At 39.2% G+C, this 26,285-nt stretch overlaps 1 protein-coding gene across 1 annotated transcript in view; it reads right to left on the bottom strand.

The window, feature by feature from the left end:
* The window catches only part of LOC307125581 (A disintegrin and metalloproteinase with thrombospondin motifs 12-like), a 57,824-nt gene that overhangs the window by 8,857 nt on the left and 22,682 nt on the right, over positions 1–26,285 (bottom strand). The window contains exons 8-21 of the mRNA XM_079815545.1: positions 25,803–25,946; positions 25,525–25,669; positions 23,108–23,200; positions 22,480–22,625; positions 18,979–19,148; positions 16,270–16,403; positions 11,603–11,723; positions 11,215–11,459; positions 10,539–10,680; positions 9,498–9,624; positions 7,735–7,945; positions 3,848–4,780; positions 2,978–3,130; positions 2,408–2,581 (exon numbers count right to left, since the gene is read on the bottom strand). Coding sequence (XP_079671671.1) covers positions 2,408–2,581; positions 2,978–3,130; positions 3,848–4,780; positions 7,735–7,945; positions 9,498–9,624; positions 10,539–10,680; positions 11,215–11,459; positions 11,603–11,723; positions 16,270–16,403; positions 18,979–19,148; positions 22,480–22,625; positions 23,108–23,200; positions 25,525–25,669; positions 25,803–25,946 — 2,938 coding nt within the window. The remainder of the gene's footprint in view (positions 1–2,407; positions 2,582–2,977; positions 3,131–3,847; positions 4,781–7,734; positions 7,946–9,497; positions 9,625–10,538; positions 10,681–11,214; positions 11,460–11,602; positions 11,724–16,269; positions 16,404–18,978; positions 19,149–22,479; positions 22,626–23,107; positions 23,201–25,524; positions 25,670–25,802; positions 25,947–26,285) is intronic.

Here is a 26,285-nt window from a genome sequence, read left to right as displayed (position 1 = left end):
TTTTATTAAGAGCAGCGTTGATAACAAGTTGATGTTCTCCTGAATGTTTCTGTGTGTGAGCAGTGATGTGTGCGTGCTTCAATGAAAGTAGTGGATTAATATAGAACGGTGATTAAACTGCCTGTGCATTAAACAGTTTTAATGCACACATTCCAGCCAATCAGAATCGAGTATATAGACAGACCATGGTATAGTACAAATTATTTAGAACTCTTTTCCATCAACCGGTTAAAATGTACAACTCTACGTGTGTGTTGCTTCAGAGGAATGCACACTCCAATGTACACAACCCCAACAAGGATGAGAAGCATGGAGGAATGAGTGAAGGACGTGCTCAATGAAAATGCACATTCACTCTCTGATAATAAATGGCGCTTATGGAACAGCAGAAATGCAGCGGTTAACCCACATAAACAAAGCAGGCGGCTACTTTCTGCTTCTGAACAGTATGTAAATGTTTTAAACAGACATTCAGATTTTTGTATTTGCAATGGTGTTCATCACAGCACCAAATACCTAATACTTAAAGGAACACTCCACCGTTTGTAGAAATAGGACTTATTCAACTTCTTTCTTACATTTAGATATGTGGGCAAATGCATTTTTGTCTCAGTGCATGCATTGTTTTAGTTTGGCAGGGTCGCCGCTAGCTTAGCTTAGCATAATGAATGGAATCCTATGTTGCCAGCTAGCATGTCCCGAGTAAAAGTGATTAAAAAAAACCCCCACCTAATTACTTCTTGTGGCCTGTGTATTCACAACGAGTACAAATAGCGATGCAGATTAAGACAGATATTGACTTGGGACTAAACTATGGGGAAGCACAGGCAAAGCACTGCTACTTGGGCGCAGAGATTTCACGCAACACATGAAATCCCACAACTTCTGTCAACATACCGGCGTGAATAGTAGCTGGCTATTTTTCATACAGTACATGAATGGCGACGAACATGACTGATTTTGTGAGAGACGAAGAGGGTTACTTCTTAGACAGTCAAGATCCAGAACCATACCTTTATGAACCAGAGTTTTCAGAAGAGGAGCTACGCCTGTGTGCTTTGGAAATAGAACGTCAGGAGGGGGAGGAGGTTGTGATCGCTCAACAGCTGGAGGACGTGAGGATGAGAGCCAACACGAACTGGTGGTGTGAGTGTGGTGGAAAATGTCACTCTATGCCGACTGAAATAGAGTGTCTGTGCTGTGGCGAGTGGGACAAGATACTGCCATTGATGACCAGGCTCAACGCGTCAGATCAAGATGAGCGTGCCCGCAGTTGTGTCACAGTGACCGAGGATTTAACGCCGTTGATCCATCCTGCAGTACTCGATTTTTTCCCCGGTGTGATAAAGTGAACTGGAAAAAACGCCCCACGCCGGATGGACCCAATGGACAGCTGTCCACAGAGTAAGAGATTATTTTAAACATGACGCATGCAATGCAATATGCAGGCAATTACCATGTTTGCTGTAACTGTAGCTGTAACTTCTGAAAATAAACAATCCAAAAGATAAGACACTCGGTGCAGGTCACACCGGTATTTTATACTTTTTTCCCCCCGTTTTTTGTCGCATTGCACGCCGGTATGTTGACGGAAGTTTGGGGATTTCATGTGTTGCGTGATATCTCTGTGCCCAAGTAGCAGTGCTTCGCCTGTGCTTCACCCTAATATAGTCCTAAATTAATATCTGCCAAGGAAATCGCCTAGTCTTAATCTGCATCGCTATTTGTATTCGTTGTGAATACGCAGGCCACAAGAAGTAATTAGGTGGGTTTTTTTTTTTTTTTGGATCACTTTTACTCGGGACATGCTAGCTGGCAACATAGGATTCCATTCATTATGCTAAGCTAAGCTAGCGGCGACCCTGCCAAACTAAAACAATGCATGCACTGAGACAAAAATGCATTTGCCCACATATCTAAATGTAGGAAAGATGTTGAATAAGCCCTATTTCTAAAAACGGTGGAGTGTTCCTTTAATTTATTTTCAAACTTATATTTTTTTTATTTATATTTGAGTCTGGACTAAAAAAAATTCAGATTCTTTATTATTGTTCTCTATTGCTCTATAGTTCTTTTGTAATTTAATCTGAAATATTTGTTTAGTCAAGTCAAGTCATTGTTAAAAAAAATTATGTCAAAATATTCATGTAAAACATACCTGACTGTGTTTACGTGAATACTCGTCAAGACAGCATTTTGACATTATTTTGTGTGTATTTGACTGTTTAAACACAATAAGCAACGAAAAAGAACTCAATTTAGTTCGGAGCGGCGGCTTTGGCAATTATCGTGATATTAAAATTTGATACGGTCACATCCCTAATCTAGACTAGACAATTTTCTGCACATCAGTAACATCACATTCTGCATTTTTGTAACATCAGTGTGTGCATCCTCAGTTTAGTACCTCTCCCCAGGGTGAGTACGTCCACTGCAGGCAGGGCCGACTGTTGCAGGGCAGACTGCTGGGTGGTTTGTATGAAAGAGCCTGACAGTGAAATGGCCTCAATGGATGTCTGCTCTTAGTGTCGATGCACTGCACTTCTCGATGCTTCATATCAGACACACAGCCTTCAGGACACTAAGGAGAGGGAGATCTCACAGTTAGGAGGTCAAAAGTTGTGGAAGCTCATAAATCACGTGCAGTTCTAAAGTCTGAAGAGACAATCAAAAAAAGAAAGAAGCCAGTCAGTTGAGTTTACAGTGCTTGAGTGTTGATGTCTTTTACTGCATTTGATAATTCATACTCAGAAAGTAGAACTGAAATGACATTCATTACAACATGATGAGTTAAAACATTTCAAAGGCACCTGCAAACAATTTTCTAGTCATGTATTTCATCATTTAGGATTTCTTAAAACTACTATGAAAAAATCTTGTCTCGTTCTCGTGAACCCAATCTCGTGTCTTGTCTCGTGAGATAAGTGTCTCGTCACACCCCTAGTAATTAAGGTCTCTTTTGAAAACGTGGCTTTACCTTGGTCCAGTTACCACTCTTCCAGATGGCGCAGGGTCGCAGGTTGCATCGTCGGGCAGGTTCTGGCTTCTTCTCACTGGCGCAATCTTCCTCACGCTCTGAGCTGCAGGTTACAGACCGCCACACCGCTCCAAGACCACACGTAGTGGAGCACTGGGACAAAGAATACATATTAGAGACTATGAGTGCATTGAATGCATTATTAGTACTGCATAACTGCATTTTATTATCTCAGATGGATGTGGGTTACTCCAAGTGATTTAAGTGTAAATAAATACACTAGTTTGAGGTCCAATAATCAAAATTTTGGGGTCACAATTATATTTCTTTTAGGTTTTTTTTTTTTTTTTTGAAATAAATTTATATTTTATTCCTAAATTGGTCAAAAGTGACAGTGAAGACCCCCAAAAAAGTCTTGCTTTCTGAGAAATATCAAAATTGTTTTTGTGCGTAAATCAAGAAAGAAATATTGCCAATGGGATTAGAAAACTAAACTTAATTTTAAAAGAAAAAATACTGACAGTAGTTTTTAATGCCAAAAGAAGGTTTGCGCTGGTGCAAGTTGTTAGTAAATCTGGCCCTTAATATCTTATGTCATTTTGCTTCTTATGTAAATCTATCTTGATTTAACAATATTCAGATATTGGTACTGAAAAACAAGACAAAAATACTGAAGAAATTCATGACAACGACAACAGCATCAAGTCTTAAACCTAAACTTACATAAACCTTTAGCACTATTCTTTTGCTACCACACAAGCATTGCCATTTCCTTCTGGAAATGCACATCTAGTAATAATTCTTTGCAGCTAATGCAACAAGAGGCAGGTGGTCACCTTAGACATTGAGTAATAAAGTTTTCATTCTTACATCACTCCAGTTGCCCACTTCCCAAAATGCACTCCTACTGACGGGATCTCGTGCATTCAGATTCCCATAGTCATCGGTGGTGGTCGCCGTCTCCGGCCTCTGCTTGAGAGCTTTAGGCGCCTTGCCTTTGTTGGCTCCTTTTGGTGTTTGTGAGGCCTTTCTCAGAATCTTTACTGTAGGAAAAGTTACTTGTGGACTTTGAGTATTCATATGTGTCACTTTTGGGTTTGGGGTGGTATTTAGTTCATATGGGGTTGTTTTAGTGCATTGCTGTGTTGTCAGATCAATGTATTGGGTTCTACTGGTAGTAGTTGGTTGTGTTGTGTCAGTGTTAGTATGCATTGGTGCTCGAGTTGTGGTTGGTCTGACAGTGGTTGTGGGGACTTCTTTAGGAGTGCTGGTAAACACATCAACATCACGTGTCCTTTCTTCTCCAGTCGGATCTTCTACTATATAATCATAACCCGTTGTGTAGCTTTTATCCGGAGGCTGCAGGTCTGTGCTTCCCTCCTCGTCCTCAGGAGTTCCCAGATCTTTAGTATTTGTGGGAACCGTTCCCCAACCGCCATTGTCTTTGTAACCATTCCTCACCAAGATAAAGTCACGGTCATCTTCATGGATAATGCCAGATGTTGTGGATGTTGGGGAAGTGTTGGTGTGTGTCGAAATGGAAGTAGGGGTGTTTGGAGGCACGATGGTGGTGCTATATCCTGGTGTTTGTTTCCCAGGGGCCTGCGTTGGGATTTTAGGAGGGACTCTAGGTCGGAATCGTGGTCGAAGCGGAGAACCTGTCCATCTGTTAGTGGACGAGCAGCTCTGGAGGTTACAGAGGATTGTGGAACGAGGTCGACTGGAAGGGCTGCACTGACTGGGTTGTTTTGCCACGCATTTGACGGTTCTGGACTTTATTCCTCCATCACAAGACAGAGAGCACTGCGGGATGACAACCATATATTCCGGTAACACAAAAATGAAATAATAAGACAATGCAACTAATTACTATGCAAAAGTGACCTATAAATATGCACATGCATGAATGAGATTTGACAGGCAAAAGATAAAAATAAAAAAAAACACTTGAATTTCGGTCTCGTCTTCATCCAAATCAATTGCATAACTTCAGAAGACTTGGAATAGTGCACATCCATCCATCCATCCACCCATCCTGTACATCCATCCATCCATCCTGCACATTCATCCATCCATCCATCACATCCATCCTGCACAGCCATTCAGCCACTCATCCATCCTGCACATCCATCCATCCTGCACTTCCATCCATACATCCACCCATCCACCCTTTCATCCATCCATCCTGCACAGCCATACATCCACTCATCCATCCTGCACATTCATCCTGTACATCCATCCATCCTGCAAATCCATCCATCCACCCATCCTGCACATCCATCCATCCACCCTTTCATCTATCCATCCTGCACAGCCATCCATCCACTAATCCATCCTGCACATCTATCCATCCATCCATCCTGCACATAAATCCATCCTGTACATCCATCCATCCTGCACAGTCATATATCCACTCATCCATCCTGCACATCCATCAATCCTGCAAATCCATCCACCCATCTTGCACATCCGCCCATCCACCCTTTCATCCATCCATCATGCGCATCCATACATCCACTCATCCACTCATCCATCCTGAACATCCATCTATCCATCCATCCATTCTGCACATTCATCCATCCATCCATATTATAATTTTATTACTTTTACTATTATTTTTGCCTTTTGAAAGCCAAAAATACTTAAAGTAAGTCAAAGTAAAAAAAAGTCAACATGAGGGTGAGAAAGTATTAAAGGGGTGGTAAACCACGATTTCACTATTCTAACTTTAGCTAGGGTGTAATGTTGCTGCTTGAGCATAAACAACATCTGCAAAGTTACAACGTTCAAAGTTTAAAGCAAAGGGAGATATTTGCTTTTAAAGAAATCAAATTCTAAGGACTACAGCAAACGGCCGCTAGGCGACTACAGACATTCCTCCAGGGTTGCTGACATCACCAGCCTCAATATTTACATAAACCCCTCCTCCGAGAATATTAAATAAGGGGGGGTGAGGCCATTTTGTATCGCTGTTGTTGTGGTATAGTTAGGCTGGAGTGGTGTTGCTGCAATGCCGACGAAACGCTGTTATTTTCATCCAGATTGCAGGTCTGGGGTACTTGCTTTGTTCAGCCTTCCTTGGGACGGGGGTGCGTTGCAGAGCGTTTAACATACAGCATGTTATATGCATGTGTGTATGAGACAGGGGAACAGGTCGCAGCTTTATGCTGCCCATCATAAATCACGAGACAGACAGGGGTCGGAGGAGAAAACTGGAAAATGTGACATAATGGACAATATTCGTCTGTATTTGCAATTCATGAGCCGCGGTTCAGCTGCGTGAGACAAACACTGCCAGTGTGAATCATGCACGACGTGCGCGGCTCCCTCTGCACATTTCACGGAGGAAAACTTCCACAATCTTCGCAAGTTTAATGCAGGATTTGCACCACGTCAGCTGCGCGAGACAAACACTGCCAGTGTGTGGATGCACGACGCGTGCGCTGCACATTTCACGGAGAAAAACTTCCACAATCTTCGCGAGTTCAATGCAGGATTTGCACAACGGCTTGTCCTGAAAGCTGGATTTACAAACAGAAGTTGTTTACGGGCCACAACCTGTAAGTCTGATTTATTTTTCATCAATGTGTTTTCCTGTAATAGGTTAATTGTACTTTGTAGCAAGGAAGTAAACAGATGACAGCGCTGTTCTGCAAACCAGTCTGTTAAATGCTCATTCATACTTAACGTTATCCGACGAAAACCTAACGTTACAAACACTAACGTTAAAATCTCAACAGCGAACCTGGCATTAGTGTAAATGATTCTTTGATTAGAGCTTTTATGTATTGTTTATCTACAGGCATGCTAAACATGGTTCTGTGTGTGATTTGGCTACTAGTAATGCCAATGTTTAGTGTTCGTTTTGGGTTAATAGTTCTTGCGACAGATATTTGGCTATAATCGTTCTAAAAATACAAAAGTAACAGTGCCATTCAGTAGCGATCACTATAGATCCACAGTCTTTACTTTTGAGGAATGAACGGGTTCTGCTCGATCATCTTCACTAAAATGGTCTGGGTCTGATTCGGGCTCAGATTGGTAACGTTATGGTTTTATTGACGCCATTGTTTCTAATACTGACCAAAGCACAGCCTCCGGTAAAGGTAAGAGGCGTGACGTTTCCGTCAAACGTGCACTAGGCGGTTAGCGAATCACAACACACTGGGCCAGCTAACCAATCTGAGCCCAATGCGTATTTTTGAGGGACTGGCTTCATACAACCCGGAAAGCATCAGACCGTTTTACAAGTAGGGACAGAGCAGTGTAGAATAAAGGTCAAATATATGAAAAATAATGCAATTTTTTTTTAAACGAAGCATGAACACATGTTACAGTGCACCCCACAAACACAATCAAGCCTTCAAAAGAATGTGTTTTACCACCCCTTTAACAGAATAAAATTTTTCAGGGTGAAGTTGAAATCCTGAACAATTCCAAACAATCCACAAAACATGCAATTGATACGGAGGCCCTAAGGGACATGGTGATGGAAAAACTGTATGAGATGGTAGGAAAAATTATATTTCAGTACTGTCGCGTTCACTCACCAACCTTTTGCCTTCTCTTGCAAGTATTACATTCCCCCGACAAACTTTACGTTTAAATATAGTTTCCCATCCCACGTCATTATTTCCATAACAAAAGTTTTGTGAGTGAACGCAATCTCCATCTTTTTACAATTCCCATGTCCATTTAGGGGCTCTGTAAATTGATAAGAGCTCTTACATAAATAAAACAGCAATAAAACAGCCCACCTCGCTCCAGTTCCCCACAGTCCATTCTGACCCACATGGTACATCTCGGTTGCAAGGTACCACAGGTTTGGGTTTGAGCAGCTGCTTACAATCCCCAGGGTGCAGAACCCGCTCCTCTCCGGCCACCGTACGCACACACAGAATGGTACGCTTTCTCACTCCGTTTGGACCGCATGTAGCCGAGCATGTCTGCCATCCTCCCACCCACCACCTGAGGTCAGCACAGAGTTTAGGCCAGTGTATCTCAACCTTTTTGACTTCACCGCCTTCCATAGACCTTAGTCAGATTAGATGCCATATTGAATTTAACAAAGATGAAAATGAGGCTGTGATGGATAGACTTCACTTAAAGGTACATTGTGAAGAAAAAAAGTATGAGACCGGAGGAAAAATTATTTGGCAATGCTTTTGTGTTCTCTCGCAAATTCTGTTCCCCTGAGAAACTTTGCGTTCACTTGCAAAGAACACGAGCGAACGCAAACGTTTTTGCAAGCGAACACAAAGTTTCTCAGGGGAACAAAAAAGCATTGACTTTTTCCTCTCATCTCATATTTTTTTACACCCTTATGTCCCCTTCGGGGTTTTGGAACAGCCTTTATGATTGTGCACACTGAATAAGGATCCTAGATCATGTAATTTTTTACAACTTTTTGCCTATTGAAATTTTTTTTTCTTCAGAAAGATGTTTTGTCAGCTGAACAATCAGTATGTTGTTAAAGGGGTCATCGGATGCCCGTTTTCCACAAGTTGGTATGATACTTTAGGGTCTTAATGTAAAGTCTGTAACATACTTTGGTTAAAAACGTTCTGTTCACAACGACCCGTTTTGGTGCATGTCTCTTTAAATGATAATGAGCTACTGCTCACCCCACCCTTCTCTTCTGTGGGGCGTGAAGAAACGTGAAGTGCTGCCATTGCAGACAGTGTACAACTGGCTGAGGGTGGAAATATGCTAATATGGGACAGTCTGTCAGCGGTCGTGGGCGGACGTCATATTGCTCATAAAATTTAAATGGCTTTATTATTGAGCGTGTTTAGTTTTTTTGAGGATAAAAAAAAGGAGTGAATGGATTTTTATCATTGTAGGGTGGTTGTGTCCACACACTGCAAAGATGCATTTATATGCAAATACCATATAAAAGTGCATTTTGCATCCGATGACCCCTTTAAACAACAGTACAATCCATTGAACCCACTGTATTCTATCCCTCATTGTCTTGTTTTCATTCCTGTCAAAATGAAATATGGTGATATATTCCCTGATTCAGGTCCATTGTCCACAACAATATTCACTCACAGTTTCTACCCAATAAAATATATTTTTTAGAGCTAAGCATAACTAGAAAGATTTATATTCATTACAAAAATAACTAAATACTAATAAATATCTGGGGTTTTAGTTGTTTTAGCTTATTTTAATGCTTCTTTTGCCTTATTATATATCAGTTTAAGTCATCTTGAGGCCCCCTTGGAAGTTCGCTGAGATTACCATTCAAACTCTTGAATGGTGGTGTATATTTGATTTGAAACTGTATGCAATATGCAAAGATAAAAGTTTCCTATTTCAGGAAATAAATAGCATTTGTAATCTAGGTTCAAGAAAACGATTTAAAAAACCTCATTGATATGATTTCTGGTTCTTTCATCACACTGGAAAGCTGCATATTATACATAGTAAACATACCACACACTGCATAAATAATAAGACTAGTATGATGGTGTGCTATTCTTAACACATAGCCATTATTTATACAGTATCATACCGTGCAGGGCAGTCCATGTTCTTGCACTTGCGATGCCTGTCATCAGGACGTGTACTGGGGTCACACAGTGTTTCTTCGACCACGCCAACCTCTGCCTCAAAACAGCGCACAGGTTGATGCTGCTCACCTATACAGAGAGAAAAAAATCAGACATACCAGCTATCAAAGATTCAATAGTTTGGAACCAAAAAAAGAAAAGAAAAAGATTATAATGAGTCAATTTAAAGGCCCACTGAAGTGCCTTGAAACGCGCAGCATTATTCAATGTGTTTACGTAATTTCCACTGAAACAGGAAGACAGGGCGGGACGTATCGTGCAGCTCCGCCCCTTTTTAAAAAGCCAATAGCGTTTCATTTATATCACAGCTCGACCAGAGCAGTTGAGCTTAGTAATCTACTCAATATCGCTTTAAAATACAGCATTCTGTGCAGAATTCAAATGAGAGTTTTTTCTCTCATCGTGTCTCTGGACCGGAACAGACTGTCTGTGTGTGTGTGTGTGTGTGTGTGTGTGTGTGTGTGTGTGTGTGTGTGTGTGTGTGTGTGTGTGTGTGTGTGTGTGTGTGTGTGTGCGCGCGCTGCGGCCGTTCGCGCGACACTAACGTGAAACCAGACTTAATTTGCCTCAACTGAAAGTATATTTACACTGTCTGAATTGTTCCCTATACCCTAAATAGTGCACTATGTGCTATTCACCATGTAGAAATAGTAAATGTGTGAACAAGTGACCGATTTCAGCCACAGCTTCAGTGTCTATTTATAATGTAGGGGGCGGGACGCTTCAGATTCTAGAGAGCATTTGATTGGACAGAAAAGTGATGTCATCAAAATCATTGATGACCATGTTGGTGGAAGTGAGAGACTGTGAGGTTTGAATGCTAATTTCTTTTAAATTCAAATTTTGTCATTATTTTGGATCACACTAGCATATAGATAACAGTAAGACTAACATATTCATACTAAAAGCCAAAAAACGTTTCTATTTCATGAGGACTTTAACTATAGACTGTAATGAAAAGTAAAGAAAATCTCCATCCTTACCAAGCCCACAGGTGGTGCTGCAGTCAGTCCAGGCTCCATATTTCCAGATGTATTCTGGTTCCAGAATTTCATTTCCAAGCGGGCGACTCCTCTTAATGGTGTACTCATACTTGACACCAGGATTCAGCTCTTGGAACAACAACTGAACAAATTAAAACAAAAAACATCCATCATTTAATGACAGTATTCAAGAAATCATCTTGTTCTGCAAGTGCCGCCAGTCTTAGAGGCAACAGCTTTATTTGTGATACTTTTATTCATGCTTTCTCACATAAATAATGTCAGAAGAATCTTGTGTCTGCTGCAATAATGAAATTAAGTTTCACCAAAAAATGTAATTAATTAAAAATTTGGTATTCTAACAAAAATGCTTTCTGGGCAAATTGTCCATTGGTTCATCAAAGAAATGTTTCAGGTTTTTGTTTGATTGCCAGAGTAAATAACATTGAATCTTTACTCAATGTGTAAATACAAACAAAAATTGCATATCTGTGCCAGAAAACGATGTGATGCAACTATCCATCATTTTTTTAATTATTGCTTTTTAACTTTACATTACAACCCTCAGAATCTCTTGCCATGTAGAGTTTAAATGTAAGTGCACCATTTCTTTGTTTTTATAATCCTATAATAAAAATATATAAAAAGATGTGTTTACGTGTGTGAGGATCAGTACCTGGATCATGACAGCGTCAGTTGTTGGTCCTGCAGAGGTGAGGTTCTCCATATTACCGCTCCGCTCGTAGTAAAACTTTGTGCCACCTGCCTCATACTCTCCGTTCCACTGAATGATGAAATTCCCATTGAGGTAATACTCATCTGAATCAGCCGCTCGGATCGCAAGGAAATTCCCAGCCTCTTCTACTTCCTGTATGAAGATATCCCGAGCTCCCTTAGGGATCAAAACCAGGTCCATGTAACCTAAATCACATGATCTCACTTATAAACTTATTGGAGTTCCAACACATGGTATATACATCTGGACATATCATTTTATTTATAGTTTGTTAAATCTAATTTAATCAATAAAATATGTAAATATATAAGTCACGTGTGCTACACACCAAATCCATCTTGCTTCACAAAGTTCTCCTTCACCGTCTCACAAGTGTATCCATCACCGAGACAAACGCCACAGCTGTCCTCTTTAGCATTAGAATTAATGCCAAAATCACAACCCACCTCCTGGAGAAAGATTACACATAAGCACATACAAATACACCACCACACATACGTACACATTACACACACAGAATGTAGTTGTTCTCTATGGCACAAAACATAACTCAGAATATATGAAAGGTTAATATTAAGAGACAAAAAAAAATGCACCTACATGCTGTGGAACAACCAATATATATATGTAAAAACAATAATTAAAAGACATAATTCACTCAAAAATGAAAATAATGTCATAATTGTCACATCCACCATCTGGAGTGCACTTGATCTCCACCAGAGGGCACTCCTCCCTAGTCCATTGCCACCACTTCATTAATTAAATTTTCCCATAACTCATTTGCCAAATTCTGATTACTAGTACCACCTGTTTATTATCTAATTTATGTTTGCCTGTTTAAACCTGGGCTGAATCCGAAATCACCCCCTAAACCCTTATTCACTATTCCCTAAGTTAGTCCACAAATAGTTCACTTGATTGAGTGAATGAAAACGAGTGAGTGAATTCGGACAGCCGTTGAGTGTACATCGGCTGTACACTCGTTATTGTGGTGCATTGTGGGATTAAATGAGTGCTCTCAATAACGTCCACTATGGTTTCGGACACCCCTACAAATGGTTGTCCCCTCAAATAGAGCCCTATTTAAGGGTATAGGGGGCGATTTTCGGATTCAGCCCTGCTGTGTTCATTCACTCATTGCGAAGTCTTGTTGGGGTTACACTGCATTTCTGAGCGCTAGTTCTGGTTTCATGTTCTTGATTTTCTGCCTGTTCTCCTGTGCTTTGAACCGTTGTTATTATATGGATGGTTTGCTCTGTGGTTTTGACTAGGGGTGTAACGATTCATCTACTACATCGATCTATCGATTTATATTCCTATGATCTAACTACATCGATCTGTGCTCGGCAAGTTGGCCTTCCGGACGACATATATCGATCTAACATCGTTTTAAAAGGTAATCAATCGATTGTATCGATAATAGGAAATAAAGCATTTGATTTAAGCACGTCAGACTTTATATGGATGTTTTTCTTAGTGAAGTTTTAGTAACTAATTTCGGGAGGAGCACGTCCAGATAATTAAACCTTTCTAAATAACGGAGCATGCCAGTTAATGTAATCTAATCAAACCCAAGTGGAGCACGCCCAGATAATTAAAACCTAATTAAACACGAGTGGAGCATACTGAACTAATCAATTCAATCAACAACAGGAGGAGTGTTTATATACAGCTGACTCACCTTCCTTTCGTTGACAGTTTCTTAGCATCCCTCCACCACCCCATCTCCTCACTTGATTGAATAAAAACCTATTAGACGTCAACTCAATCCATAATGCAATACAGTCTAGTTCTAGACCAATCCTATCACAGGGGTATACTCTGGGTTCGGGCCAAAATTCCTCCCCCGGAGCCCTCCCCCGGACAGCACGCCAAATACGCATAATCTTTTACTCCATTTAATTTGATGTAAGTGTGAACTCGTGAAGCACTTTTAATGATAGGCGTTAAACGTTACTCGATTCAGTCTGCCTATCTGTGACATCATCGCCACGCACCAGCAGCAGCGCTAAGAAAACAAAACATAGCATGGCGGATGGCAGAGGAGAAGCCAACGAGCGAGAAATTATCAAGCCACCAGGAGAAAGAGCTACCTGTACTTTCAACCCTGGCTAAATGTTACTTGTGCATTCCTGGCCCCAGTGTGCCAGCAGAGCGAGTTTTTAGTACTGCTGGCGACATAGTGAACGCACAGAGAAGTGTTCTGCGGTCAGATCATGTTGATCAGATGATATTTTTGAAAAAAAAAAAAAATATGTAGAGTCATTGAAGAGTAGTTGGTTACATTTTATCTTTTGTTAAATATTGTTTGTTTATTAAAGGGGTGGTAAACCACGATTTCACTATTCTAACTTTAGCTAGCGTGTAATGTTGCTGCTTGAGCATAAACAACATCTGCAAAGTTACAACGTTCAAAGTTTAAAGCAAAGGGAGATATTTGCTTTTAAAGAAATCCATTTCTAAGGACTACAGCAAACGGCCGCTAGGCGACTACACACATTCCTCCAGGGTTGGTGACATCACCAGGCTCAATATTTACATAAACCCCTCCTCCGAGAATATTAAATAAGGGGGGGTGAGGCCATTTTGTATCGCGGCGCTGTTGTGGTATAGTTAGGCTGGAGTGTTGTTGCCGCGATGCCAAGGAAACGCTGTTATTTTCATCCGGATTGCAGGTCTGGGGTACTTGCTCTGTTCAGCCTTCCTTGGGACGGGGGTGCGTTGCAGAGCGTTTAACATACAGCATGTTGCACGTGTGTATGAGACAGCAGGGAACAGGCGCGCAGGGCTCCCTGCAGCACATCTAACAGAGGAAAACATCCACCGTCTTCGCGATTTCAATGCCAGATTTGCACAACGTCAGCTGCGTGAAAAAAACACTGCCAGTGTGTGGATGCACGACGCGCGCGCTGCACATTTCACGGAGGACAACTTCCACAAACTTCGCGAGTTCAATGCAGGATATGCACCACGGCTTGTCCTGAAAGCTGGATTTACAAACAGAAGCTGTTTACGGGCCACAACCTGTAAGTCTGATTTATTTTTCATCGATGTGTTTTCCTGTAATAGGTTGTAGCAAGGAAGTAAACAGATGACAGCGCTGTTCTGCAAACCAGTCTGTTAAATGCTCATTCATACTTAACGTTATCCGACGAACACCAAACGTTACAAACACTAACGTTAAAATCTCAACAGCGAACCTGGCATTAGTGTAAATGATTCTTTGATTAGAGCTTTTATGTATTATTTATCTACAGGCATGCTAAACATGGTTCTGTGTGTGATTTGGCTAACTTACTAGTAAAGCCAGTGCTTAGTGTTCGTTTTGGGTTAATAGTTCTTGCGACAGATATTTGGCTATAATCGTTCTAAAAATACAAAAGTTAAAGTGCCATTCAGTAGCGATTATAGATCCGCAGTCTTTACTCTTGAGGAATGAACAGGTTCTGCTCGATCATCTTCACTCAAATGTTCTGGGTCTGATTCGGGCTCATATGGTTTTATTGACGCCGTTGTTTCTGATACTGACCAAAGCACAGCCTCCGGTAAAGGTAAGGGGCGTGACGTTTCCGTCAAACGTGCACTAGGCGGTTAGCGAATCAGAACACACTGGGCCAGCTAACCAATCTGAGCCCATCGCGTATTTTTGAGGGACTGGCTTCATACAACCCGGAAAGCATCAGACCGTTTTACAAGGAGGGACAGAGCAGTGTAGAATAAAGGTCAAATATATGAAAAATAAGGCTTTTTTTTTTTAAACGAAGCATGAACACATGTTACAGTGCACCCCACAAACACAGTCAAGCCTTCAAAAGAATGTGTTTTACCACCCCTTTAAACTGAGAGTAGTAGCAGGTTCAGCCAGTTTATTCAACCTGAAGAAATGTTGGTTGCACTTTATTTTTGATAATAATATTGTATTTGTATTATTTTAATGTTGAAAAACAACAGCAAAAGTAGCAGGTAAACCTACAATTAATTAAACCTGAAGAGAAGTTAGTTGCACTTTATTTTTGATATTAATATTGTAATATTTTTATGTTGGAAAACAAAAGCAGAAGTAGCAGGTTAACCTACTGCCTGTTTTATGGATTATGATTCTGGATTTCCCCAATAAAAGCTGGTAGTGAAGGTGAAATGAAGTTTTGCGAAGCACCGAGGATTCCCCCTCAACTGTATCGAAAATTGGTTCATTACTAGAAGCTTTTCAACACTGTGCACACTATCGACATCGTGTGGTCAAAAAGTGGAAAATCTGCATTTTACGTCCCAGACGACCCAGACGTTTTTGATTGTTTAATATAATAATAATTCAGTTTGTGTTACGAAAACAACAGTTTGTATTAAGGCAATACAAATATTTAATCAATATAAATAATAGTCTTTCACGTGACATTACTTACATATTGTTTTATAAATGTGAACGTGAATTCTGTTCTTTTTAACTTACTGTTCATCGAAGAATCTTAGAAAAATATATAGCACATTTAAAAAATTAAAATTACTAATATTAATATAGAAAATATATTATAATATATATAATATTTTTCACAATATTACTGTTACTGTACTGTACTGTATTTTGACCAAATAATTGCAGCCTTGGTGAGCATAAGAGACTTCTTTGAAGGAAAAAAAAAAAGGTACAAACTTTTGAATGGTGCAGAGTTCAAAATGAAGCTAAAAAGTACTGCGCCACTTTGCGTTTGTGAAACTAGACCTGTGAACTAGACCTGTAGATACTTGAGGAGAACTGACTTCTATAAGTCACCTAAACCCCAGCTCCAGCTGATTCAAAGACACTGAACAAGAATAATGAATGTTGTTAGTAAAGCTTGTCCAGCACAGATGCAGGCACTTGCTTTGATAATATGTAATGACATTCAGACAAGTGTCACAAAATACTTGGTGTGCAGCCAAAGACAAGACATCAATACACGGACGCACACACAAGCATAAATGGGTTGAGTAAGACATACCCAGCCACACTACCTTGCACACACCATTGACACAGATGTTCCTGCTGTTGTTGTTCATGAAGCAGGGCGTTCCATCTGTGACCGCATCCAACATTTTCTCAGAAAAGTCCTCATCCACAGGCCTGCAGTGTAACTCGCATGGGCGCGCTGTGAGAGAGAGACAGGCCTGTTATTTACTGCATGATCCAGTGAAGCATTTTATTATCATGTTTGTTTAAAATCCTTGATACGAATACATTATAGATTTATACTAATAGATTTGATATCATGGAAAATACAAAAAAAGGACCATGGTAGTTAACACATTATTTTACAGTGTCCTTGTTCCATATGTTACACATACTTACCATAGTAATAACAGTAAATTGTGCATAATTACAAGCAACTAACCCTCAACCAAACCCTCAATTTACTTACAATGTATAACTGCTTTATATGTGAAATGTGAATATACACTGTCGTTCAAATTTTTTTAAATGTTTTTAGAAGTCTCTTCTGCTCACCAAGGCTGCATTCATTTTATTCAAAATACCAAAAAATTGTGAAATATTATTAAACTGTAAAATAACCGTTCTCTATTGTAATATATTTTAAAATGTAATTTATTCCTGTGAATTTTCAGCATCATTACTCCAGTCTTCATTGTCACATGATCCTTCAGAAGTCATTCTAATATGATGATTTGCTGCTCAAGAAACATTTATGATTATTATCAATGTTGAAAACAGTTGTGTAAAACATTTTTTAATCAGGATTCTTTGATGAATAGAAAGTTCAAAAGAACAGCTTTTATTTTAAATAGAATATTTTGTAATCCTTGCTGAATAAATGTATTAATTTCCTTAAGTTGCCCCAAAAAAAATTCTTACTGACCCCAAACTTTTGAGCGGTAGTACAATGTTGCAAAAGCTTTCTATTTCAGATAAATACTGTTCTTTTGAACATTTTATATTCATCAAAGAATCCTAAAAAAAAAATTACATAACTGTTTTCAACATTGATAATAGTAATAAATGTTTCTTGAGCATCAAATCATCATATTGACTGATTTCTGAAGGATCATGTGACACTGAAGACTGGAGTAATGATGCTGAAAATTCAGCTTTGATCACAGGAATAAATTACATTTTAAAATATATTTAAATAGAAAACATTCATTTTACATTTTAATAAATTTTTGTATTTTAATAAAATAAATGCACCCTTGGTGAGCATAAGAGACTTCTTTCTAAAAACATAAAAAAAATCTTACCAGCAGTGTATTCCTGTGATCAAAGCTGAATTTTCAGCATCATTACTCAGAAATGATTCTAATAATATGATCTGCTGCTCAAGAAACATTTATATGATCAATGTTATAAACAGTTGTGCTGCTTTATATTTTGTGGAAACTTTTTAAATGTCTTTAATGTCACTTTTGATCAATTTAATGCATCCTTGCTGAATAAAAATATTAATTTATTAAAAAAAAAAAAAAAATTCTTACTGACCTGACCCCAAACCTTTGAACAGTAGTTTAGGCAGACATTTTTTTGTATATCTAAGTTACCTAGAGACCCAGAAAAATCATATAAAGTTTATAATTAATAGATATTGTTACCATGCTAACATCAAATGGTCTTTATAATCTACAATCCAAAGTTCCTGCTGTGCTCCAACTGCTTAAACAGAGCAAACAACAATGACTAAACATTTGTGTCATGAATCCACACGCCTCTAAAGCTGGCTAATAAAAGTGGGGCATTCTTGAAAGTGAACCAACAAACTCTATAAAACTAAGCAGCCACGTGTAATACGTTTTATGTTCATGTCAACAGGCCTCGACCCGCCGCAGCGTGTCTTGGCTCAGCTGTTCAGTTGTAGAGAGCACATGTTTTCATTTCTCAAGTGTAACAAACATTAATAGCGCTACAGTTCTGAAGCCAGTCGTGTTTATTCAAACTGTTCTTGAGAAGGAATATAATCAAAGAAGCGGGGATGGTTGCTAACAGGCCCAAAAGAGTCAACTAGGTGTGGCTTAGTCCACATGCTATGGCTTACAGATTTAGCACAGTACATGGAAAAATAAGTTTTGAATAAGCTAGAGAGGTTTACATAAAATTATTTCTGAAACAGATCCTGATGACCCATGAAATTATTTTTATCTAAGTACATTAGATTTGATGCTATTAATATGCTAATGTACTAATGAAAGTTAAGACTGATATACAGTAGTAAAAATTGGAGGTAACTAAGATTTTTTTTTTTAAAGAAATTAGTTAAAAGTGACAGTAAAGACATTTATAATGTTAAAAAAGATTTCAATTTCATATAAATGCTATTCTTTTGAAATTTATATTTATCAAAGAATCATGGTTTCTACAAATTGAAACTGTTTTCAACATTGATAATAATCATACATTTCTTATTTGAATTTGAAATCATCATATTAGAATGATTTCTGAAGGATCATGTGAAACTGAAGACTGGAGTAATGATGCTGAAAATTCAGCTTTGAAAACAGTCATTGTAAATGGTAATAATATTTCAAAATATTGACTGTATTTTAGGTCAAATAAATGCAGCCTTGGTGAGCAGAAGAGACTTCATTCAAAAACATTTCATATATCTCACCAACCCCAAACTTTTAAACGGTAGTGTATTTTCTCTTCTGGGAATATTGACCATAAATATTGCACATGCACATGAATATTTTGATGCATGTGGTGCAAAGTGATCTTACAGGTGGTCGCAACAGGTATCCACTCGTAGAGTTCATTGTGGTAAGGCACAGTGTTAAATTCACTGCACTGCATCTCTCTAAAGGAGGGCTGTTTTCTGGCACACGGCTTCGTGTTGCAAATCCTGTAGCGCTTCCTCTCACCCGTACAATATTTCCCTCCAAACTCAGGTCTGTACAAAGAAACAAAAATCATGCTACAGATCATATGTTCAGCAAAATGTACAAGGAAAGACTGATAAGGGGAAAGAATTGAAAGGGGGAGAAATAAAAGGACAATGGTTAATTAAAGACTCAAAATGGTGTGGTTTTATGAATTTATGACAGAACTAAAGGCAGCCGTTTGCAACATAGGTACAGGTGTGCCCTCTAGTGTATTCTGCTGGTAGTACAGAAGATGGTATGCATGAATAGGCTGTCAGGATAGCATACTATCACAGAACTTTTTATGCAGTGTGTTTATAGTAGCCCGTATGTAAATTCTCTGTATGCATAGAATTAGAATATCCACTCAATAATGGTTAATCACATTTGCAAAAAGGTGCAGGATATAACAAGCACACTGCACACAGAATACTGTATATCCCAGAATGCAATGCACCCAATTTGACCTTTCATTTCAAGTGTGACAAATGAATAATTCGATTTTTAACTTAAAAATGTTCAATATATATACACATTTATGTACACTCACCTAAAGAATTATTAGGAACACCTGTTCGATTTCTCATTAAAGGGTTAGTTCACCCAAAAATGAAAATTCTGTCATTAATTACTCACCCTCATGTCGTTGGACACCCGTAAGACCTCCGTTCATATTCGGAACACAAATGAAGATATTTTTGTTGAAAGCTGATGGCTGAGAAAGGCCTCCATTGGCATTCAGTACACTTATACTCCCAAGACGGATAAAAGGCACTTAAAATGTCGTTACAAAGTCCATCTCACCACAGTGACTCTACAATAATCTTACGATGTGACGACAATAGTTTTTGTGCGCAAAAAAAAATCAAAATAACACCTTTATCCAGCTTGTTATTGCCTTCCGCGTGTGCCTCCACGACGCATGCGCGAGAATATGACATAGCGCCGGGGTTCGGGAATCCATGAAATGCCACTCTAACCCCATTTTGAGCACTACGCTGAGACCTAAAGCACGATCAATGTAGAATCCAACAGCTGAGATACGCGCTTCCTCTGATTGTAAACAAATCACTTCTGGGTCATCTGTCCGAACGCCGGATCTGCGTCATATTCTCGCGCATGCGTCGTGGAGGCACACACGGAAGGCAGTAACAAGTTGGAAAAAGGTGTTATTTTGATTTTTTTTGCGCACAAAAACTATTGTCGTCGCATCGTAAGATTATTGTAGAGTCACTGTGGTGAGATGGACTTTGTAACGATGTTTTGAGTGCCTTTTATCCGTCTTGGGAGTATAAGTGTACTGAATGCCAATGGAGGCCTATCTGAAGCCTTTCTCAGCCATCAGCTTTCAACAAAAATATCTTAATTTGTGTTCCGAATATGAACGGAGGTCTTACGGGTCTCGAACGACGTGAGGGTGAGTAATTAATGACAGAATTTTCATTTTTGGGTGAACTAACCCTTTAATGCAATTATCTAATCAACCAATCACATGGCAGTTGCTTCAATGCATTTAGGGGTGTGGTACTGGTCTAGACAATCTCCTGAACTCCAAACTGAATGTCAGAATGGGAAAGAAAGGGGATTTAAGCAATTTTGAGTGTGGCGTGGTTGTTGGTGCCAGACGGACCGGTCTGAGTATTTCACAATCTGCTCAGTTACTGGGATTTTCACGCACAACCATTTCTAGGGTTTACAAAGAATGGTGTGAAAAGGGAAAAACATCCAGTATGCGGCAGTCCTGCGGGCGAAAATGCCTTGTTGATGCTAGAGGTCAGAGGAGAATGGGCCGACTGATTCAAGCTGATAGAAGAGCAACTTTGACTGAAATAACCACTCGTTACAACCGAGGTATGCAGCAAAGCATTTGTGAAGCCACAACACGCACAACCTTGAGGCGGATGGGCTACAACAGCAGAAGACCCCACCGGGTACCACTCATCTCCACTACAAATAGGAAAAAGAGGCTACAATTTGCACAAGCTCACCAAAATTGGACTGTTGAAGACTGGAAAAATGTTGCCTGGTCTGATGAGTCTCGATTTCTGTTGAGACATTCAGATGGTAGAGTCAGAATTTGGCGTAAACAGAATGAGAACATGGATCCATCATGCCTTGTTACCACTGTGCAGGCTGGTGGTGGTGGTGTAATGGTGTGGGGGATGTTTTCTTGGCACACTTTAGGCCCCTTAGTGCCAATTGGAAATCGTTTAAATGCCACGGCCTACCTGAGCATTGTTTCTGACCATGTCCATCCCTTTATGGCCACCATGTACCCATCCTCTGATGGCTACTTCCAGCAGGATAATGCACCATGTCACAAAGCTCGAATCATTTCAAATTGGTTTCTTGAACATGACAATGAGTTCACTGTACTAAAACGGCCCCCACAGTCACCAGATCTCAACCCAATAGAGCATCTTTGGGATGTGGTGGAACGGGAGTTTCGTGATGTGCATCCCACAAATCTCCATCAACTGCAAGACGCTATCCTATCAATATGGGCCAACATTTCTAAAGAATGCTTTCAGCACCTTGTTGAATCAATGCCACGTAGAATTAAGGCAGTTCTGAAGGCGAAAGGGGATCAAACACAGTATGAGTATGGTGTTCCTAATAATCCTTTAGGTGAGTGTATATATATAGAGATGAACACATTAATGCTCAAAAGGTTGAGATCTGTAAGATTTTTGAAAGAAGACTCTTATGCTCACCAATGATGCATTTATTTGATCAAACATACCCAGCAAGCAATAGCTGTCATTTCACCATCTAGGACGGTTAACTATAGACCCGATATTGTCTGGCTATGAGTAACCCACTTCTAGCCAAAATAATTTTGAAAATAACTTTCAAAATAACTTGTGAGACGTGTGATATTCCATCATGCAAAGTCAGCAGTGATTACAAGGTGTTTGGTTTCATTTCTCGACTAGTCTTTTCTTCAGCTATGGTTGGACGTCTAGCCTAGATGTCCGGGCTGTGTTTGGACGGATATTAGTAGTGCTCGATGGGATACACTAAAAACAATAAAAATTTGAAATATTATTGCAATTTAAAATAACTGTTTTCTATTTGAATATATTTGTAAACTTAATTTACTCCTTTGATTCGAAGCTGAATTTTCAGCATCATTACTCCAGTCTTCAGTGTCACATGATCCTTCAGAAATCATTCTAATATGATGATATTTTGATCAACTTCTGATACTGTCACTTTTGATCAAGTTAATGCATCCTGTGCTGAATAAAAGTACTCATTTCTTTTTTTTAAATCGTACCGACCACAAAACTTGACTGAATAAAAGAAAAGCGCTGAGGAATAATGCAGAGCAGAAGCAGAAGAGAGTGGCTGTGGTACTTGGGCTGGTTGCATTCCCTGTCAGCTGACTGGACGCCGGCTCCACAGGTCCGAGAGCAGTAGGACCAGGTGCTCCAGGGACCCCACCCTCCATGCACTGTTTCCGGTAACTTCCCTACGATGACACACTCGCCAGAGATACACCACTGACACACACAGATACACCATTAAATATACAGTAATACAAAGTTCACCCAAAAATGAAAATTCTATCATTAAATCCTCACCCTCATGTCGTTCCAAACCCGTAAGACCTTCGTTCATCTTCGGAACACAAATTAAGATATTTTTGATGAAATCCGAGAGCTCTCTGACCCTCCATTGACAGCAATTTATTTAACACTTTCATGGCTCAGAAAGTTAGTAAAGACATCGTTAAAATCGTCCATGGGACGCCAGTGGTTAAACCGTAGTTTTGAAGCGACGGGAATATTTTTGTGCGCAAAAAAAAACAAGTAAAAAGGGGTCAGAGAACTCTCAGATTTCATTAAAAATATCTTAATTTGTGTTCCGAGGATGAATGTCTTACAGGTTTGAAACAACATGAGGGTGAGTAATTAATGACATAATTTTCATTTTTGAGTTTTATCTTTAAGTCAACTTCTTTCTACATGTAAATCTTTCCTACCTTCTCATGTCCACACCTGGTTCCGTCAACTGGTGAGTCCAGTTTGGAGCGGCATGATCCATTTACAGCGCACCACAGAATTTGACACACATTCTGGAATCAAAAGGGCCAGAATTAATTACATTACAACCTGAAGATCATTATTTGAGACAAGACAATACATTATATTTAAGAAGAAAATCTAAATAATCTTAAATGAACTCTAAACTGTACCTGTGTCCATTACCACAAAAAAATTATTTAAACTCACCCCTCAGCTTGTAAAAACAAGCAAAAATTTTAACTTTTTGAGCAAATGCCTAAAGCATTAAACTCCGGTATAAAAGCCCCAAATCATGCAGCTTATTGAAGAGAAACGTGAAATAATGTTTTTATATATTAAGTGATTCAATGTATTTTTTCTAAAAATCTTGATTGGACAACTTTTGCCTCGGGGAAAATAAAATGGCCAAAAAAATTCCACAATGTCCCAATCCAAATCTAGGGATCTAAATACCACAGAAACGTGGCCATAGACTTCTTTAAATAGAGGCAATAAACAACCACCAGGAACACCTTGTAAATTGCATAGCAATCCACTAAAATCCGCCTAGCAACTGCATTGCAACGCCCTGGAATTCACCCAGAACATGCTAGTATCACCGTGGTCACTTTTTTTGAAAAATTATATTTTAATCATGTCTTTTTTTTATTAACAAAAGACAGTATGTTACAAAAATTACAGAATACAAGATAATACGTCATAAATGTATGTACACTAGGGGGGAGGGCTTAAAGGAACACTCCACTCTTTTAAAAAAAAGGCTCATTTTACAAGTCCCCTAGAGTTAAATAGTTGAGTTTTACCGTTTTTGAATCCATTAGGCCGATCTTTGTATCTGGCGGTAGCACTTTTAGCATAGCTTAGCATACATCATTGATTCTGATCAGTCCATTAGCATCTCATTAAAAAAATGAAAAAAGACACTTTCAATATTTTTCCTATTTAAAACTTGACTCTTCTACAGTTACATCGTGTGCTAAGACCAACTGAAAATTAAAAGTTGCGATTTTCTACACCTATATGGCTAGGAACTACTTTCTCGTTCCTGCGTAATAGTCGCGGATCTTCGCGGCCGTACCATGGCTGCAGCAGCGTAATCATATTACAGCGCCTAAAAGTAGCCCCCAGCTAGGTAACTTTCAATGTGACCGCCAGTTCGTGTAGTTGCAGAGAAAGTTTCAGGCTTGCAGCCGACAAATTGTGTTGTGGATTTAGCTGTGTGATTAGCCATGGTTCTGTGTGTTGTAAAGGGCTGTGATAGTAAGTCGAAGGTGTAACTACCACCATGTTTCACAGAATACCAACGAATCATTGCGCCGCTGCAGCCATGGTGCGGCCGCGAAGATCCGCGACTATTACGCAGGAATGAGAAAGTAGTTCCTAGCCATATAGGTGTAGAAAATCGCAACTTTTCATTTTCAGTTGGTCTTAGCACACGATGTAACTGTAGAAGAGTCAAGTTTTAAATAGGAAAAATATTGAAAGTGTCTTTGGTCATTTTTTGAATGAGATGCTAATGGACTGATCAGAATCAATGATGTATGCTAAGCTATGCTAAAAGTGCTACCGCCAGATACAAAGATCGGCTGAATGGATTCAAAAACGGTAAAACTCAACTATTTAACTCTAGGGGACTTGTAAAATGAGCCTATTTTCAAAAAAAGTGGAGTGTTCCTTTAATGTAGATCTACATAAAGACATTGAAAAGTTTACAAATTTACAAAGTTGCTTTATAGAAAATTGGATTGATTCAATATAATGCTCCATTTCTTTCTTGAATGATATAAAACAGGGGGTTTTTTTTACAGGAAAACGTACATTTGTGAATTTTGCCATTAAAAGAATAAAATGTATTATATAGACCTGAGTGCGCTTGTCTCTACAGTTCTCCAAAAGACCAAATAATAAATGTTTCCAAAACAACACAAATTGGCCATCAATGTTCTTTATGACTCAAAACTGTCCTACAAATGGGCAGTGCCAAAATAAATAGACCACAGTTTCAGGGCTACTGTCACAAAAAGTGTAATTAAACTCAGTATCACCACGGTGGTCACTTAATAACCCTCTTTTTTATGTGGCAATTTGTTTATGTATATAGTGCTTTCACAATACACATTGTTTCAAAGCAGCTTAACAGAAAATCACAATGTTAATGTTAATAATATCTGAAGAGTTTCCTGCCTTATAGTTGCGTCCAGCAGATTAGAGCTGGGCAATAATAGTCACTGTCTCTAAAATCTGCTATATGAGGAGATTTGCTATATAGTACTGTAAGCGGATAAAGTTAGACATAAATAGATACAGGGAATATAAATATATATGGATCTTGCCCTTTCTATTCATCTTGTTTTTTAAACAATGCACTCCTTACATCCACTTCTGAGCAGAAGGTGGCGTTGGGCCCGTACTGCAGCTGGCACTGGTGCTGGGGGGTGTATCGCACTCCAGGTGCCGCCACCGGGGTGCTGAGGTCCCTCTTAGATGGACGGTCATCCAGACAGAAACCCCAACCACGACTGAGCAGGTGAGAGGAAGATAACAGAGCTTTATGAATGAAGATCATAGTCTGGATTACTCGAACATTAGTGGTAAGACGTAAGATATAAAGCATGCAATTACATGTTCCTGTACATGAGTGCATGTTCTCACTCGAGAAAGCGTGTTATGTACTCCTTGCTGCAGGAGGACCAGGTGAGAGGAGAGGAGTCGTAGTGGAGCTGGCGGGACATGATGAAGGGATGTCTCCCCACTAACTCACAGTCGTTCCCTTGACCGTCATGATGGATTCCGAAACTTCAACACAAAACGAGGTGAATCGCTCTTTAAATCACTCAACACCTTTTTTTCAAATGTACACTACAGTTCAAAGGTTTGAAGGTTTAAGAAGTCTCTTATGCTTACCAAGGCTGCATTTATTTGATCAAAAACACATTAAAACAATTTTTTTTTAAATGTAATTAATTCCTGTGATGCAAAGCTGAATTTTCACCATCATTACTCCAGTCTTCAGGGTCACATGATCCTTCAGAAATCATTCTAATATGATGATTTGCTGATTTTTAAAAAAATTATCATTAATGTTTAAAACAGCTGTGCTGCTTAATATTTTTGCGGAAACAGTGATGCATTTGT

Source organism: Gobio gobio (genome assembly GCF_949357685.1).
Source record: "Gobio gobio genome assembly, chromosome: 4".
Lineage (NCBI taxonomy): Eukaryota > Metazoa > Chordata > Actinopteri > Cypriniformes > Gobionidae > Gobio > Gobio gobio.
This window is presented reverse-complemented; position numbering and strand designations above follow the sequence as displayed.